General features: G+C 42.8%; 1 protein-coding gene across 1 annotated transcript in view; it reads right to left on the reverse strand.

The window, feature by feature from the left end:
* Positions 1-1,936: 1,936 nt before the first annotated feature.
* The window catches only part of lima1a (LIM domain and actin binding 1a), a 15,167-nt gene continuing 1,155 nt past the window's right edge, over positions 1,937-15,948 (reverse strand). The window contains exons 2-11 of the mRNA XM_085783245.1: positions 15,250-15,297; positions 15,074-15,134; positions 13,000-13,088; positions 11,730-11,783; positions 11,558-11,609; positions 9,022-9,104; positions 8,799-8,932; positions 6,529-6,805; positions 4,270-4,695; positions 1,937-2,699 (exon numbers count right to left, since the gene is read on the reverse strand). Of these exons, the coding sequence (XP_085639371.1) occupies positions 2,343-2,699; positions 4,270-4,695; positions 6,529-6,805; positions 8,799-8,932; positions 9,022-9,104; positions 11,558-11,609; positions 11,730-11,783; positions 13,000-13,088; positions 15,074-15,134; positions 15,250-15,297 (1,581 nt within the window). The 3' untranslated portion in view covers positions 1,937-2,342. The remainder of the gene's footprint in view (positions 2,700-4,269; positions 4,696-6,528; positions 6,806-8,798; positions 8,933-9,021; positions 9,105-11,557; positions 11,610-11,729; positions 11,784-12,999; positions 13,089-15,073; positions 15,135-15,249; positions 15,298-15,948) is intronic.

A 15,948-nucleotide genomic window follows, 5' to 3' on the forward strand; every position in this document is an offset into this window, starting at 1 on the left:
TAGCTCTGAGCAGCTCACGGCTCTGCTCCGCCGTTCTAAAAATAGCTTGCACCGACAATTAAAGGTAACGAACCTACTGCTATGACTATAGGGATTATGGCAATGGACCAATTTGCCAAAATGTTGAACTATCCCTTTAAAAGGAAGAAGAAGAAGAAGGAAGCTGCTGAGAACTTGATCAATACTGACTGAAGTCTTGTTTTTGCTGACCGCCAGTGGTTCAATGTGTCAGCTGACAGTGAAGAACAAGTGTAGCTACTCACTATGTTTGGCACAATCCGGTTGTGGTCCTACCGTCGCGGCAGACGGCAAAAGTTACAGTATTTTAACGTTTACCGTTGCCGTCGACCGTATTTTTTTTGCCTCCCCCAAGTTTTACCGTCGTTCTCTCGTCCACTAACATTGACTTGCTTCAAGTGTACATTTTTTCCACAGACAGCGTCAGGCTACTCAAACATGCGCCGAGAAGTTTTTTTTACTTTAAGCAAGTAAAGAGTTGATATTCCTGTGTTTATGACACAAACGGGAGCTTTCCCACTGCTCCTGAACACACCGAGCGTCAACTTGGGTCTCACGCGAGACTCCGCGGGACTTTGAATTAGATCTAGTTTTACAAACATGTCGGCTTGCTTGAAGTAAATAAACTTCTCGGTGCATGTTTGAGTCGCCATCTGACGCTGTCTGTGGCTTTGAGGGCTGGAAACAGCCTAAACAGCGGAACTTACATCCACTCCCATTCATCGCTGCCGTGGCGATGCGGGGACAGACACAACTACCGCAAAACAGGAGCGATTAAACTTCAGATTCCTTCTTTTAGACCTAAAATGTTAGGAAAACACACCCCCGAGTTGAATTCGCCTGGAATTGTCCTTTAAAATAAGACTCATCACATAAAAATTAACTTGTTTTTAGATCATTTTCACTTGTTTCAAACAAATTTTCACTTGAAATAAGTAGAAAAATCTGCCAGTGAAAGCAAGTTGTTTTGTGTTTGTAATAAGAAAGAAAAACTTGCTTCAATATCAGATTTTTCTACTTATTTCAAGTGAAAAGTGTCTAAAAACAAGCTGCTTTTAATGTGATGAGTGTTATTTTAAGTATAATGAGATTTGTTTTGACTAGAAATGAGCCAAATATTCTTGGTAAGATATTGAGTCTTTTGCAGTGCACAGTGTTACGGTTAGGTTTAGGGTTAGGGTCATAGATGTATAAGAAGACTAGATGACTCACCCGCCGCTGCTGCCCAATGACACGGCGTAGCCAGTACGGCGGCCATCTTGGGAAGGGCAACTCTCCCCCTCAGAGCATTAAAGGGATAGTTCACCCAAAATTCAAATTTCATCTCATTATCTCCTCCCCCTCATGTGGACTAAGGGCTGGGAGAAGTTTCAGAGTCCTCCGTGGCTTCTCTGAGTTACAGCGGGGCTCCGTGCAGCACTGCATGTCCATATGACGGTTGAGAACGGAGCTCACTTTTCTTCGTAACAAAAAGACACACCAAAAAACATTCAAATACCTCCATAGTGCTCGTATGTAATGTCCCTCTTGTATTGAAGCCCCAACATGAGAAACTGTTTCGAAAAAAATTAAATAAGTATAGCCCCACTGTAACTCAGAGAAGCCACGGAGGACTCTGAAACTTCTCCCAGCCCTTAGTCCACATGAGGGGGAGTAGATAATGAGTGAAATTTGAATTTTGGGTGAACTATCCCTTTAAGCCGTTGGCGTATGTTCTGCTATAATGACCAAAACTTGCTCAGTTTTTGTCCGATTTCCAAACGGTTTGATTTTTTAACTGACTCGACACAACAACACGTTTAAGTTTATAACAATTTATTTAAACAGTAGTAATCAAAGATATTTGGTCCCTGGTTTAAAAACAACAACAACAACAACATCATCATTCACAAGTCGACAAAACAGAAACAGAAGGAAGAAGTGATTGTTTTTTTTTCCTGCATACATGACATGACAACTGAAGGTTTAGCGACAGACGTGTTTCCTATTGACGACTCACCGAGCCTCGTTTTTTTATTATTTATTAAAGACGTGAAAGAAGACAGGAAGAGACAGTTCGTCTAAGACCAAACTACAGATGAAACAGAAGTTAAAGGTTTGTTTCTACGTCACAAACTGCTCTGACGTTTCTCCTCTAAAAAAAAAACATATTAAAGACATGAACCTGGTTTAAAAACATTGGACCTGTAAAAACAACCGTTGTGTAAAAACTACGTCGTAGGAAACGGACTGAAATGTTTCTGTTGAGGCACAAAGAGAAAAACAAGAGGAAGAGGAAGAGGACGTTGTTGACAGAAGAGGAGAGGAGGAGTTGTTGGAGGCGTTCAGACGTTCTCCTCCTCCTCCACCTCCTGCTCCTCCTCTTCGTCTTCATAGTATCGGTTTCGTTTGATCATCTCCTCCACCGTCAGCTCCTCCTCCTCCTTCTCCTCCTTCTCCTCCTCCACCTCCTCGCTGTCCCAGAAGCCGACGTCCTGAGACGAGCGGCTGAGCTCCACCTCCTCTTCAGGAGAGGAGACGGCTGTGGGCATCTCCTCCACCACGCCTCCATCCTCCTCCTCCTCCTCCTCCATCTCCATCTTCTCCTCCTCAGGTTCAGTCTGGCCTCCTGGAGCTCGCTCCTCCTCTTCCTCCTCCTGATGCTCCGTCATGTCTTTGCTCTTCATCTCTCCATCACACTCCTGTGTTACGATTATCACGATTATTATGCATCAATAAATTTCACAACACTATGAATGTGTAAAATCAAATAGAGTCACAATATAATTACATTACTAATCTCTTTAAGGGATATGCCAACATTTTTTTTATTTTTTTTTACGTGTCTTGCCTCACTCCCGAGTCCATGACCAGCAGATAGACACCATCCTTTCGACTGTGCGTGCAGTAACAAGGGAGATAGAGCCGTATCGCCGTAATTAGCTTAGCTCAAACACTGGAAGTGTATAGGTAGTGTTAGCCTGCCTCCACCTAAAGTCATCAGAGAAACTCTTCAGCAACTCTAAACGGAAACCGGCGGGCCGATCTTCGTCTCAGAGCTGACAAAACTCTCCGGTAAGGCATCTTGAGCGGTCAAATGCCGGTAACGGGACGAGATCGGTCAAAACGGAGGGTTCAAGCAAAGACGGTTTATTTTGGTTCAAGCTAGCTACATCGAGGGTAGGTTAGCTTCCTATTTCAGAGTAAAAGCACAAATTCTATCGTCATGGTTTTCTGTATGTAAAGGGCAACGGGTGTTTTATTTTGTGAAAGTAAGAAGTGCGTTGGTCACAACGGCTAGCTTGAGTAGCGCTGAATTCGTCCGAACAAAATTGTAAACAGCTGGTATTTAGACAAATTAACGACACACTGCTGATCTAAACGGCTACTTTCTCGCCTAAAAATGTTTGAAATGTGGATGAAGTGATATATTTACAGAGTTTAGAGCTAAAATGAAATCAGCTTCTGACTGCTGATTTCAGCTCGGGTAGGAGGCAGGCTAATACTACCCATACACTTCCAGTGTTTGAGCTAATTACGGGCGATACGGCTCTATCTCCCTTGTTACTGCACGCACAGTCGAAAGGATGGTGTCTATCTGCTGGTCATGGACTCGGGAGTGAGGCAAGACACGAAACTTTTTTGTGGCCTTTAATATAGGACCAGTTATTGATCCCTCCGGGGAAGTGTTTGAAATATTTAAGTCATTAATTGTCATCTATACCAAATGTTTAAGTTTATTTTAATAATTTCCATTCTGACATTTAAAGCAGAAGTAAGCGATCCAGTGGTTTTGGCTAACTTCCTGTCAGCAGATGGAGTTAGCAGTCCTCACCCTCGTCCCTACGTCACCACATTCATGCGCATCCCTTGGCTGCACACACAGAGAGGACCGCCCCTTTATGCTCAATGGATAAAGGTTGTAGGATACAAGGAAAGTTTTCTCCTCGGCTTACAGCAGAGCAGAGTGACTGACAGACCCGTGTTTCAGACCAAACACTCTATAGAAGTGATTGCTGTCGGAAGATATAACTATTTAAGACTTATACTGTATTAACACAAACATTCCACTTACTTCTGCTTTAAGTTCCTACCAATTCACTGTTACTTTAGATAAATGGACCAGTATCTGTGCGTGTACCTTTACTTTGTCGATATGGTATCGACATAATCTTTTTCGGAAAGTGACGGTATTTAGGAATCTTTACGATCAATTAATTGTGGCGTTTAATATTAATTAATTGTGAAAACAAGTAATTGTGACATCCCTACCTGCTCCTCCTCCTCTGCGGAGCTGCTGTGGACGTCCACACAGCTGTCCTCCGTCTCCTCCGTGGGCGTCTCCGACCTCTGACCTCCGGGCTGCAGCTCCATGGAGGAGGCGTCAGGGCTCAGCTGCTCCTGCTCCTCCTCCTCGGCTCCCGGAGCAGCAGTGGAGATCTGTGGTGGCGAGGTGAAAGGCAGACTGCGCCGCACGCCAGGCGCCTCAGAGTCGTCCTCCTCCGGCGGCCACTTGGCTCTGATCGGTTTCCCGGCGGCTGCGTTGCCCTCGGCGACGGCGGTCGTGGCGGCTCCATCCTGCGTCTCGCTGCGTGGCGGCGGCCAGGAGATCTTGAGGCGGCGGGTCTCGGTGGGCCGGTCGCTCCTCTCGGCCGAGCTCTGGCCCAGAGCCTCCATGGTCGCCGTCAGCACCGTCACCTTTTTTTAGAATATTTTATTTTTCAGTTTTCAATTCCAAGTTATACATGAAAACACACTGGTTTATTGCTGTGGATACCTGAATTATTTTCTTGTCACCACTTTCAGGATGGTTTAGGCACCTCCTTATTTTTACATTTGTTTTCTACTTGAAATTACATTGCATTATGACGGTGATGCCTGATGCTTTTGCCATGTGATTTTTCTAGTGGACATGTGCTATTTGGAGATTTGTTTGTATAATGTAGACTGTTTGTTCAGTCCCAGTGTGTGCTTCTCTATCTTCTTGTTTTTTTCCCAATCATCACATGACATGTCAGGTGACCTGTGCATTTATTTAAGCAGGTGTGTTAATTACTGTCTTCATGTCTGATGAAGGGCTGAGATGCCCGAAACGTTACCACTTGGTGTGTGACAATAAATTGTCAACAGTAAGCACTGACAACAAAGAGCTTGCAAAAAACTACAACCCGTCCACCATAGAAGCTGGCAATGTGTCCATATATGCTAAATAGGGCTGCCACATCTCTGTAAAAGTATTATAGTCATTCCTGAGTGTAGGCCTATATGTAATTTTTTCAAGTGGAACACAGCTATTCATTTCTGAAACCCGTCTTCCTATAGAAAGTTGGGAGTCAGACTTCCACGCGATGCACTTCCTGGCAACGCACAAGGCCAGTGAGAGGAACCTCCTTTGAGCTTTTCTTAATCGTGCATTAATATTTGTAGTATCTCCTAATAAGCAGGTTTGAGGATCTAATGGGAGATGTAGTCCAGATGTAGCCAGAACGTGTAAAGTTTTGTGCATAACCAAGTGCAGTGTAGGAATGAACCCTCTTCTGAGATATCCAACCTGTGCTTTAGATGTAGTATAGGTTTATATTTATGTAATTTCTGTGGCGTAAGATAGGTTTGATGAAGAAAGTTATAATAAGTCAGCCTGTATCTGGAATTAAAGGGATAGTATGATTTTTTTAAAGTGTGGTTGTATGATGTACAAATAGCCCCTAAGTACTTTAATTGCAGTAGAAGACTCTCTGCACTCCTCCCGTTAGCAACGCCAGCCCATAATAGCCCTGCCCAGAGATTTACAACATACAGTGTTGTGAACAGACCCAAAGAAACGGCCTATTTTCACGGCCTAAAAGAGGTTTTACCTTAAAAAAAAAAAAAAAAAACACGGTTCCATTGTTCACTATAATATAATTTTTTCCAGCCCCTCAAAGTGCAGGAAAAACACAGTTTTTATTTGGACCTAACCAACTGCTGATCGGCGGGCGCTAACCCTGGGCGGAGGGATACGTAAGTTGGTTAGGTCCAAATAAAAACTGTGTTTTTCCTGCACTTTGAGGGGCTGGAAAAAATTATATTATAGCGAACAATGGAACTGTGTATTTTTTCTCAGGTAAAACCTCTTTTAGGCCGTGAAAATAGGCCGTTTCTTTGGGTCTGTTCACAACACTGTATGTTGTAAATCTCTGGGCAGGGCTATTATGGGCTGGCGTTGCTAACGGGAGGAGTGCAGAGAGTCTTCTACTGCAATTAAAGTACTTAGGGGCTATTTGTAGATCATACAACCACACTTTAAAAAAAATGATACTATCCCTTTGAGTTTTGTGCATAACCAAGTGCAGTGTAGGAATGAACCCTCTTCTATAGCCTACTACATCTAAAGCACAGGTTGGATATCTCAGGTTTATATTTATGTAATTTCTGTGGCGTAAGATAGGTTTGATGAAGAAAGTTATAATAAGTCAGCCTGTATCTGGAATTAAGAGTGGCAGTTAGACTTATTTGACACAATTCAGCCCAGAGCTCGGTAAGCACCGTCACCTTGGCGAGCGGCGAGTCCTCCACGCTGGGGCTGGACAGCTCCGAGGACGCCGCCGGGGCCGGAGCCGGGCTGGCAGTCTGAGCGGCGGCGGCGGCGGTCTGAGGAGGCGAGGAGGAGGAGGAGGAGAAGGAGGCGTCACACTCGGCCTTCCCCTCCCACAGCTCCTTGTGAGGACGGTGACCGAAGCCTTCGTCGTAGTTTCCTTTGGCCTTGAAGAGCTGACAGAAGTGAGGTTTACAGTAGACGCTGTTGTGAAGGGAGGCGTAGTTGGCCAGACTGGAGACAGGAGGAGGAGGAGGAGGAGGAGAGGAGGAAGAGGAGGAGAGAGGAGGAAGAGGAGGAGGAGGAGGAGGAGGAGGAGGAGGAGGAGGAGGAGAGGAGGAGAGAAAGGGAGGAGGAGGTGGAAGAGGAGGAGGAGAGGAGGAAGAGGAGGAAGAGGAGGAGAGAAAGGAAGGAGGAGGAGGAGGAGGAGAGAAAGGAAGGAGGAGGAGGAAGAAGAAGAGGAGGAGGAGGAGGAGGAGGAGGAGGAGGAGGAGGAGAGGAGGAAGAGGAGGAAGAGGAGGAGAGAAAGGAAGGAGGAGGAGGAGGAGGAAGGAGGAGGAAGGAGGAGGAGGAGAGAAAGGAAGGAGGAGGAGGAAGGAGGAGGAGGAGGAGGAGGAAGAAGAGGAGGAGGAGGAGGAGGAGAAAGAGGAAGGAGGAGGAGAGAGGAGGAGGAGGAGGAGGAGGAGAGGAGGAGAGGAGGAGGAGGAGGAGGAAGAGGAGGAGGAGGAGGAGGAGGAGAGAACAAGGAAGGAAGAGAAGAGGACGTTAGACCACCTTTCTCCTGCAGAAACATCCTCATCATCATCATCAGTGTGTTTACATGACTTGAGTTTCCTGGTTCTGATCATATTATATATAGGCTATAGGCTATAGAGGCTATATAACAACACTATAGATCATGACTGGCCAGGTTTCTCTGAGTTTCTCCAGGTTTCTTGGATCTAAACATCCAATGAGGTTTAAAGGGATAGTTCACCCAAAATTGAAATTTCTCATTATCTCCTCCCCCTCATGTGGACTAAGGGCTGGGAGAAGTTTCAGAGTCCTCCGTGGCTTCTCTGAGTTACAGGGGGTCTCGGCGTAGCAGTGCATGTCCATATAACGGTTGCAAATGGATACCAACTGTCTTCGTAACAAAAAGACACACCAAAAAACATCCAAATACCTCCATGCTGCTCGTATGTAATGTCCGTCTTGTATTGAAGCCCCGACATGAGAAATTGTCAGTGCAAATCCTGCGAGATTTGAAAAGTGAGCCCCGTTCTCAACCGTCATATGGACATGCAGTGCTGCACGGAGCCCCGCTGTAACTCAGAGAAGCCACGGAGGACTCTGAAACTTCTCCCAGCCCTTAGTCCACATCGAAATTTGAATTTTGGGTGAACTATCCCTTTAAGGCGAGACACCACAGGCAAAAACATTGGTTTTTTGAGATTTTGGGCTTTCATTCTTCCTTAACATGTCTTTTTACAGAATAGTGGAAGGAAATGGTAGAAAGTCCACATTAAGGTTTTTATTTATTTTACTTCATTTCGTCTGTAAATTTCTCCTAAATTCACCAGGAGTTAGTCTGACCCATGTCATGTCAGGTATCATTGTAAAGCTCTCTATCTCCTCAACAATAATCTGGGCTCCAAAAAATTTAATTTCCTTTGTATCCGCAACAAATCATAAAAGTACGATCAACAATAACAATCTCTGTAATTTTCCAGTCCAAGTCTGTAAAGGCCGTTTTCTCAGAAAGAGTTTTTCAGACTCAGACTCTGAACTAGAAATCTCCACTTCAGCAGCACTTACAGACACCAAACCTTCCACTTTGATCCCTTTCTATATCCTGAAGGTTTTTACAGAGGGGATTGTTGATATATCATTCACAGCCTCATTTATGCAACATTTTATTACTAAAAACATGGAGACATTAGATGTTTTAGGGCTGGTGGCAGTATTTTCTCATTTACAGAGTGATAAAAAGAGATATCCAAAATCCTCCTCTGTAAAAACTTCTGACTCTAATATGTCAACAAAATAAAACAAAGTAGCTTTATCCATTGTTCAGATTTCGGTTCTGGAAATATATGCAAATTAGCACATATTTATTATATTGCCTCATTTACATATTTAAATATAACATTTGTAAATAAATTATATATATATATTTGTCTTAAAGGGACAGTATGTAACTTATTTGGCTTTTTATTAGCGTGTTAGTGTGTGTGTTGAGTCTGACCTCAGCTTGGTGTTGCAGTGCGAGCAGCGGAAACAGGAGCTGTGGTAAACGTGCTGATTGGCCACCAGCCTCTCCAGAGGATACACCGTCTTCTGACACGACACACACGACTCCCGGACCGGCAGCCGGAAGCTCTGCACACACACACACACACAGAGTTAACCCACTCATCCATTCACATGAACCGTGACCGTGTGTCGGAGTGAATCTTCACTTCTCTCACTCTGGGAGTTTTGGGCTGAGACGAGTCTTTGTTGTTGGAGGAAGCCGGAGTACCAGAACCAGAACCAGAACCGGGACCAGAGCCTGTGGGGTCACATTATGGGATGGTGAGAAAAGGCAGTGACACAGTGTGGACACTAGAGGGAGCTGTTGTCACGTCTGTGCAGCCTCTCTGGTGCCGTGTTGCCTGTCACATCTCCACCATGCACAATGCTTTTAACGCTGTAATTATACTTTAGAAAAGAGAGAAGACCATAGAGAACCAATAACAATGCTTTAATTTATCACATGACTTTCAGGAAGCCATACTGAAACCATTTTGCAGATCTTTACAAAGGAAACAGGTTTGCCATTTTGCTCCACTAAAACTGTCTGAAAACATACAGTAACTTCCTGGCCCTTTTTCATCTGGAAAAATACATATTTACACTAATAGACTTGTAAAGTTAAATTTTTTGCAATTTATTTGCTTATCAAATAATGGAAACTTGTTAAAATGCACCTGTTGCCCGAAAGCAACAACGTACCATTATAGAAAATTGCAACGTTGCCTTGAGGCAACAGTGAACCATTATGGAATCAACATTGCATTGTGAGATTATGGTTGTGTGTGTTTAGGTGTAAATATAATGTTCAAAAACATACCATTCATCATCATTTTGTTTTGATCCTTACAATAAATTTGATTTTTGTTGCAGTAAAGTGAACTTCAGGTTATTATGATGATGATGAGGAAGACTAGAGTGAGAACTGGGATGAGGATGAGGCCAGTGGAGGTGAAAGTTTACAGAGACTGGTATTTCTAGTAAAGTATAAGATTTACTTAATTTACTGTAAAATGCAATTATAATTAATTATTCTTCAAACAATACGCTCGACTCTTTGAGTCATTCATTTCAATGGGTCGTTTCCAGGGGTGGAAAGTAACGAGTTACATTTACTCAAGTTACTGTAATTAAGTAGCTTTTTTGTGTACTTGTACTTTTTTGAGTAATTTTTAAAATCAGTACTTTTACTTTTACTTGAGTACATATTGTTGGAAGAAATTTACTTAGTTACATTTTAAATAGCTTAAGTTACAAAGTAAAAAATATAGGCTATAACTCTGTGTGGGTTGTCAAAAGTAGCTACGCTGCTGCCGCCTCTCTCTCTCTCTCTCTCTCCCTTCACAGACGCACACAGCAGCAGCAGGTACACACCTCTTTCCCCCTCACCGCTACGGGAGTTTGTGCATAACAGGGCTCGTTGCTATGTTGTTGTCTTAATATTAGCCATTAGCCGCAGCTAGCGGTTAAAAGCTGACGTTAATGATTAAAGACAACGTTATCAGGCATGTCCATCTATTCGGCTACGTTTATGGTGACCGTGCCAGACACACCGGGGCTGAAGGCCGGACCGGCAGTCCGTTGAGTTAAATGTAGGAGCCCAGTCAGATCCATGGCCATGCTCAGAGGAACAGACAAGCAGCCCACTGCTTCAGAGCTGTTACAGTAAAGAGGCAAGAGAGAGAGAACCTACAGTAAACCCCCCCCCCCCTCCTCCTCCTCCTCCTCCTCCTCCTCCTCCTTGAGAGCAGACAGGAAAGACAGTAAAAAAAACAGGTGTGTGTGAGTGAAAGAGGGAGAGAGAGACTTTTCTTTTCTTTTTGATCCGTATTGAACATGGTATTGAGTATCGAATATTTTCCTTACTATCGATATTGAGTTGAAAATGTTAGTATCATGATCATGAATCGTGACAACCTTAGTGCCAGTAACTGTAACTGACCATCTGATTGGCTTCTGGACAACTGCAGTGTCAGAAGGTCAGAATCAAGTTTGGTGCCACAGGAGCTAAAAGAATGATGGAGACCAGTGTATCGATGGAGAAGGGGCAAATTTGGAACACAGAGACATGCACGAGAATGTTAGGCCAATCTCTGGCCATTATACCCCCCCCCCAAAAAAAGTAACTAAGTAACATTGTAACTCTGAGTAAATTTTAAATGAACTACTTTTTACTTTACTAGAGTAGATTTTTACACCAGTACTTTTACTTTTACTTGAGTAAAATTTTATCAAGGTAACTGTACTTTTACTTGAGTAGATTTTTTTGGTACTCTTTCCACCCCTGGTCGTTTCACAATGGTACAGTGTTGCCAGCAGACAAGAAACCCTTTAAAATATTTCATTTTATAATGCTTTTAAATTCAAAATAGCATGTATTGTAACCAGTTTAAGCTATTTAATATTTTTCATATGTTTATGAAATAAATTATGATCAAATTGAATTTAGAAAAATTGCTTTTTCACTTATGCACCATTATGATACAATGTTGCCTACAGCAACAAATCCCCCCCAAAAATATTTAGATTATGTTTATTTAGTCTATTTGAGACATAAAAACACTCCAAACAGTTTTCCCCCCCAATGGCATCATAAAGCGTACCATAGAGGGTTAACGTGACTCCTGCTCTTATTAACCAATAAGTAGATCTATAATAAAAATTAATTATTAATAATGAATAATATTATTATTATTATGAGCGTGTTGTTACCTGAACTCTCTGTGCTGAAACTTTTCCTGCTGTTTGACTCAGACTCTGGACTCTGGAACAACAACAACAACAACAACAACAACAACAACAACAACAGATATTATATTATAATATTATATTTAATATATTTATTGATTGATTCTTCATCATAAACAGAGACGTGTCTCCTCACCATGTCCACAGAGGACGGAGGGACGTTCTCCTTCTGCTTGTCCAGCTGATCGCTCTGAGAGACAAAACACAGAGACAATGAAACACTGGAGCTGATCCCGGGTCAGTCTGGGTGACTGGATTAGAGAGGAGTTCAAATATTCAGACGTATTTAGATGTTTATTTGATGTTTATTTGGAGACTCGGCATCAAACCTGCACCTCTTTACGGATCTTTGAGCTTTAAAATCCACTTTTTAATTTTGATTTAATAAACTCAAGATTTGTCTCTTTACAAAATGTCTTAGTTAGAACCCTTTAATGTTAAAATGAAACTAAGTGAAGGGTTGCCAGGTCTGGTTCTGATGAGAACTGAAGCAGCGTCAGAGCAGCCGTCTGCCTGCGTCATGTAAATACACTAAATATAATAAAACAAAACAAAGAGCCATTCAGAGCAGCAGCAGCCAATAAAAGCAGAGACAGAGCAGCAGTGTTGAGGAACCGGCCGCTCGCTTTGCATTTACACCACAGAGTCATATCTGGTCTCCTCTGCTGCTCACCGAGGTGTTTTCCTGCTCCGACTCACCCCACCTCCCTCTCACTTCCTCTCTCTCTCTCTCTCTATGGTCAGACATTTAAAGGGATAGTTCATCCAAAATTGAAATTGCACTCATTATCTCCTCCCCCTCATGTGGACTAAGGGCTGGGAAAAGTTTCAGAGTCCTCCGTGGCTTCTCTGAGTTACAGGGGGTCTCGGCGTAGCAGTGCATGTCCATATAACGGTTGCAAATGGATACCAACTGTCTTTGTAGCAAAAAGACACACCAAAAAACATCCAAATACCTCCATGCTGCTCATATGTAATGTCCGTCTTGTATTGAAGCCCCGACATGCAAAATTGTCCAGAAAAAAATTAAATAAGTCTATATTTCAAGCTTGTTTGTAGCAGAAAGCTTCTCAAAGCTCCTCTTCCCAGTTCGTCCAAATTTGACGGACTGGCTGAAGCTTCCGCTACAAAACAAGCTTGAAACAATTTTTTTCGGGTCAATTTCTCATGTTGGGGCTTCAATACAAGACGGACATTACATACGAGCAGCATGGAGGTATTTGGATGTTTTTTGGTGTGTCTTTTTGTTACGAAGACAGTTGGTATCCATTTGCAACCGTTACATGGACATGCACTGCTACGCCGAGACCCCCTGTAACTCAGAGAAGCCACGAAATTTCAATTTTGGGTCAACTATCCCTTTAAACAAAACACTGAAACAAAAAAATCCAAGCGGTGATACTGACCGAAGGGGGCGGAGCTTCCTGTTTGGAGATGGCAGCTTGGTAAAGAGCCATCCTGTCCCGGAGAGGAGTCGACTCAGCAAGACCTCCATCTGCAACACACACACACACACACACACACACACACGATGTCACTCTCTGATGCTCAGTGTGTTTAAATACTTACGATCCACAAACCTGGATCATGATCATGACATAACTCTATTTCCTAGATAAAAAACAGCATGACGACCTCCTACACTGCAAAAACTCAAAATCTTACCAAGAATATTTGTCCTATTTCTAGTCAAAACAAATCTCATTATACTTAAAATAAAGTATATTTATACATATACATACATTGTTATGCATTAAAAAGTAGCTTATTTTTAGACACTTTTTACTTCTTTCAAGCAGATTTTCACTTGAAATAAGTAGAAAAACCTGATAGTGGAGCAAGTTTTTCTTTCTTATTACAAGCACAAAAAAACTAGCTTTCACTGGCAGATTTTTCTACTTATTTCAAGTGAAAATTATCTAAAAAATAAGTTAATTTTTAGGTGATGAGTCTTATTTAAAGTGGAAAGAGATTAGTTTTGACTAGAAATGAGACATTTTGACAAGAAATAAGAGAAATATTCTTGGAAAGATTTGGAGTTTTTGCAGTGTACTAGTGCAGATCCACTTTCAAAGTAAAAGGAATTCTGGGGTGACGACGTAAAGATAATCAACGCGTTTTGACTTCATCATGACAGTTCCCTCTTCACTTTGTGCAGCTTCTTCACTAGTTTAAACTAAACTAACTCAGTTTTACACGACATCAGTATTAATTTCTTGGTGAATGTGCTGCTGCTTCCTGAGGTCCGAGGTCGGAGCAGCTGGAAGGAAACAGGAATCTCTCTCTCTCTCTCTCTCTTCCTGTCGTCACTTCTCAGCGTCTCATTTCTGGGAACGATGTGAGTCACCAGAGGAGACGGAGGGAAAACGACTCAACGACTTTAAAACTAAAGGAGGTTGATGAAGTTTAAACAGCAGCTGTGATTAACAGACTCGTTTCTGTTTCTGTTTCACTCAGTGGAGCATTTATCATCTGAAGAGTAGTACAGTTTGTAATATGCATCATTAAAACAATCACTTAAAGGACAATTCCGGGCAAATTCAACTCAGGCTGTATGTTCCTAACATTTCAGGTCTAAAAGAAGGAATCTGTAGATTTTCAGTTTAATGTCTCCTGTTTTGCGGTAGTTGTGTCTGTCCCCGCATCGCCACGGCAGCGATGAATGGGAGCGGATTGAAGTTCTGCTGCTTAGGCTGTTTCCATCCCTCAAAGCCACAGACAGCGTCAGATGGCGACTCAAACATGCAGCCAGAAGTTTATTTACTTCAAGCAAGTCCAGAGTTGATATTCCTGTGTTTATGACACAAACGGGAGCTTCCGACTGCACGTGAACACACCGAGCGTCAACTTGGGTCTCGACTCCGCCAGACTTTGAATTAGATCTAGTTTTACAAACATGTCGACTTGCTTGAAGTAAATAAACTTCTGGGTGCATGTTTGAGTCGCCATCTGACGCTGTCTGTGGCTTTGAGGGATGGAAACAGCCTAAGCAGCAGAACTTCAATCCGCTCCCATTCATCGCTGCCGTGGCGATGCGGAGACAGACACAACTACCGCAAAACAGGAGACATTAAACTGAAAATCTTCAGATTCCTTCTTTTAGACCTAAAATGTTAGGAACATGCATGAATTTGCCCGGAATTGTCCTTTAAATGCACTTCTATATATTTTAGTTAACAGTCATTGGTAGCCTAAATATAAATATCACTGATGAACTGTATAATACTTCCTTCTCTCCTCACAGAGCAACATCAACACTGAGTCATTCAGAGAAACATCGTGTTCAACCTGCTGCTGAACAGAGTTGATAGAAACAACACGATGATGCTTCCTGCTGCTGTTAGAGCTGTTTGTCCACATTCAACTACAACAACAACAACAACGCTGATAATCTTCTTTAGCTGGAAATCTCTCTGTCCCGTCGTCGCTCCAATAAAAAGACGGAAACATTTCATTTAGTTCCAGTTTCTATCCGTTTACCTCCTAGTAGCTGCTCCATGCTGGCAGAGTTGCTGCTTCTGCTCGGCTGCTCTCTGGACGCCTGCAAACACACAAACACACAAACACAGAGACACACACAAAACAGTTAGAAAATAAACACACAGCAGTCAAAACACAAACACACAAACACACACACACACACACACGGTGCTCACATGTTTCAGCCTGAGCAGCAAACAGCAGACTGGAGGCTCTGGTGTCCATCAGGACGATCACAGTGTCGAGGGATGAACACAACACAGACAGAGGTAGGAGTGTGTGTTGGTGTGTGTGTTAGAGTGTGTGTTGGAGTGTGTGTGTGTGTCTGTGTGTGTGAGCAGTCCAAACCACTTTAATCCCCTTATGAGCTCAGAGACTCAGACTCAGACGTCTGGTCCTCGGCCACAAAACAAACCGATCGTTTCTCCGCCTCCGGTTTTAAAACATTTAAACTCCTCAATAATTATATTTATTATTATTATTATTATTATAATAATAACAATAAATAAACATAAACTCTATAAACTCCACAGGTCGGCTTCCTCTCTCTGTGCATGATGAGACGTTTATTATTACATGTTATATTGAATGAAACCTGCGCCACTGATCTGATCTGAGGTCAGTGCAGCCGACAGCGTCATCAGGCTCCGCCCACCAGCCAATCACAGCTCTGACTCAGCTCAGGTACAGGAGATTACACAGCAGGTCAGAGACGGTGACGATGACGTCTCCTCAGCCTGAGACTCGTCATCATCATCATCATCATCATCATCATCATCATCATCATCATCATCATCATCACAGCTTCACACCGTCACCATGGCGATGCACCGAATGTGAAATTCTTTGCTGATGACACCGATGTTTAAAGTAAC

The sequence above is a fragment of the Trachurus japonicus genome, chromosome 7 (assembly GCF_045865225.1).
Source record: "Trachurus japonicus isolate A0001 chromosome 7, Traja_1.0".
Taxonomy (NCBI): domain Eukaryota; kingdom Metazoa; phylum Chordata; class Actinopteri; order Carangiformes; family Carangidae; genus Trachurus; species Trachurus japonicus.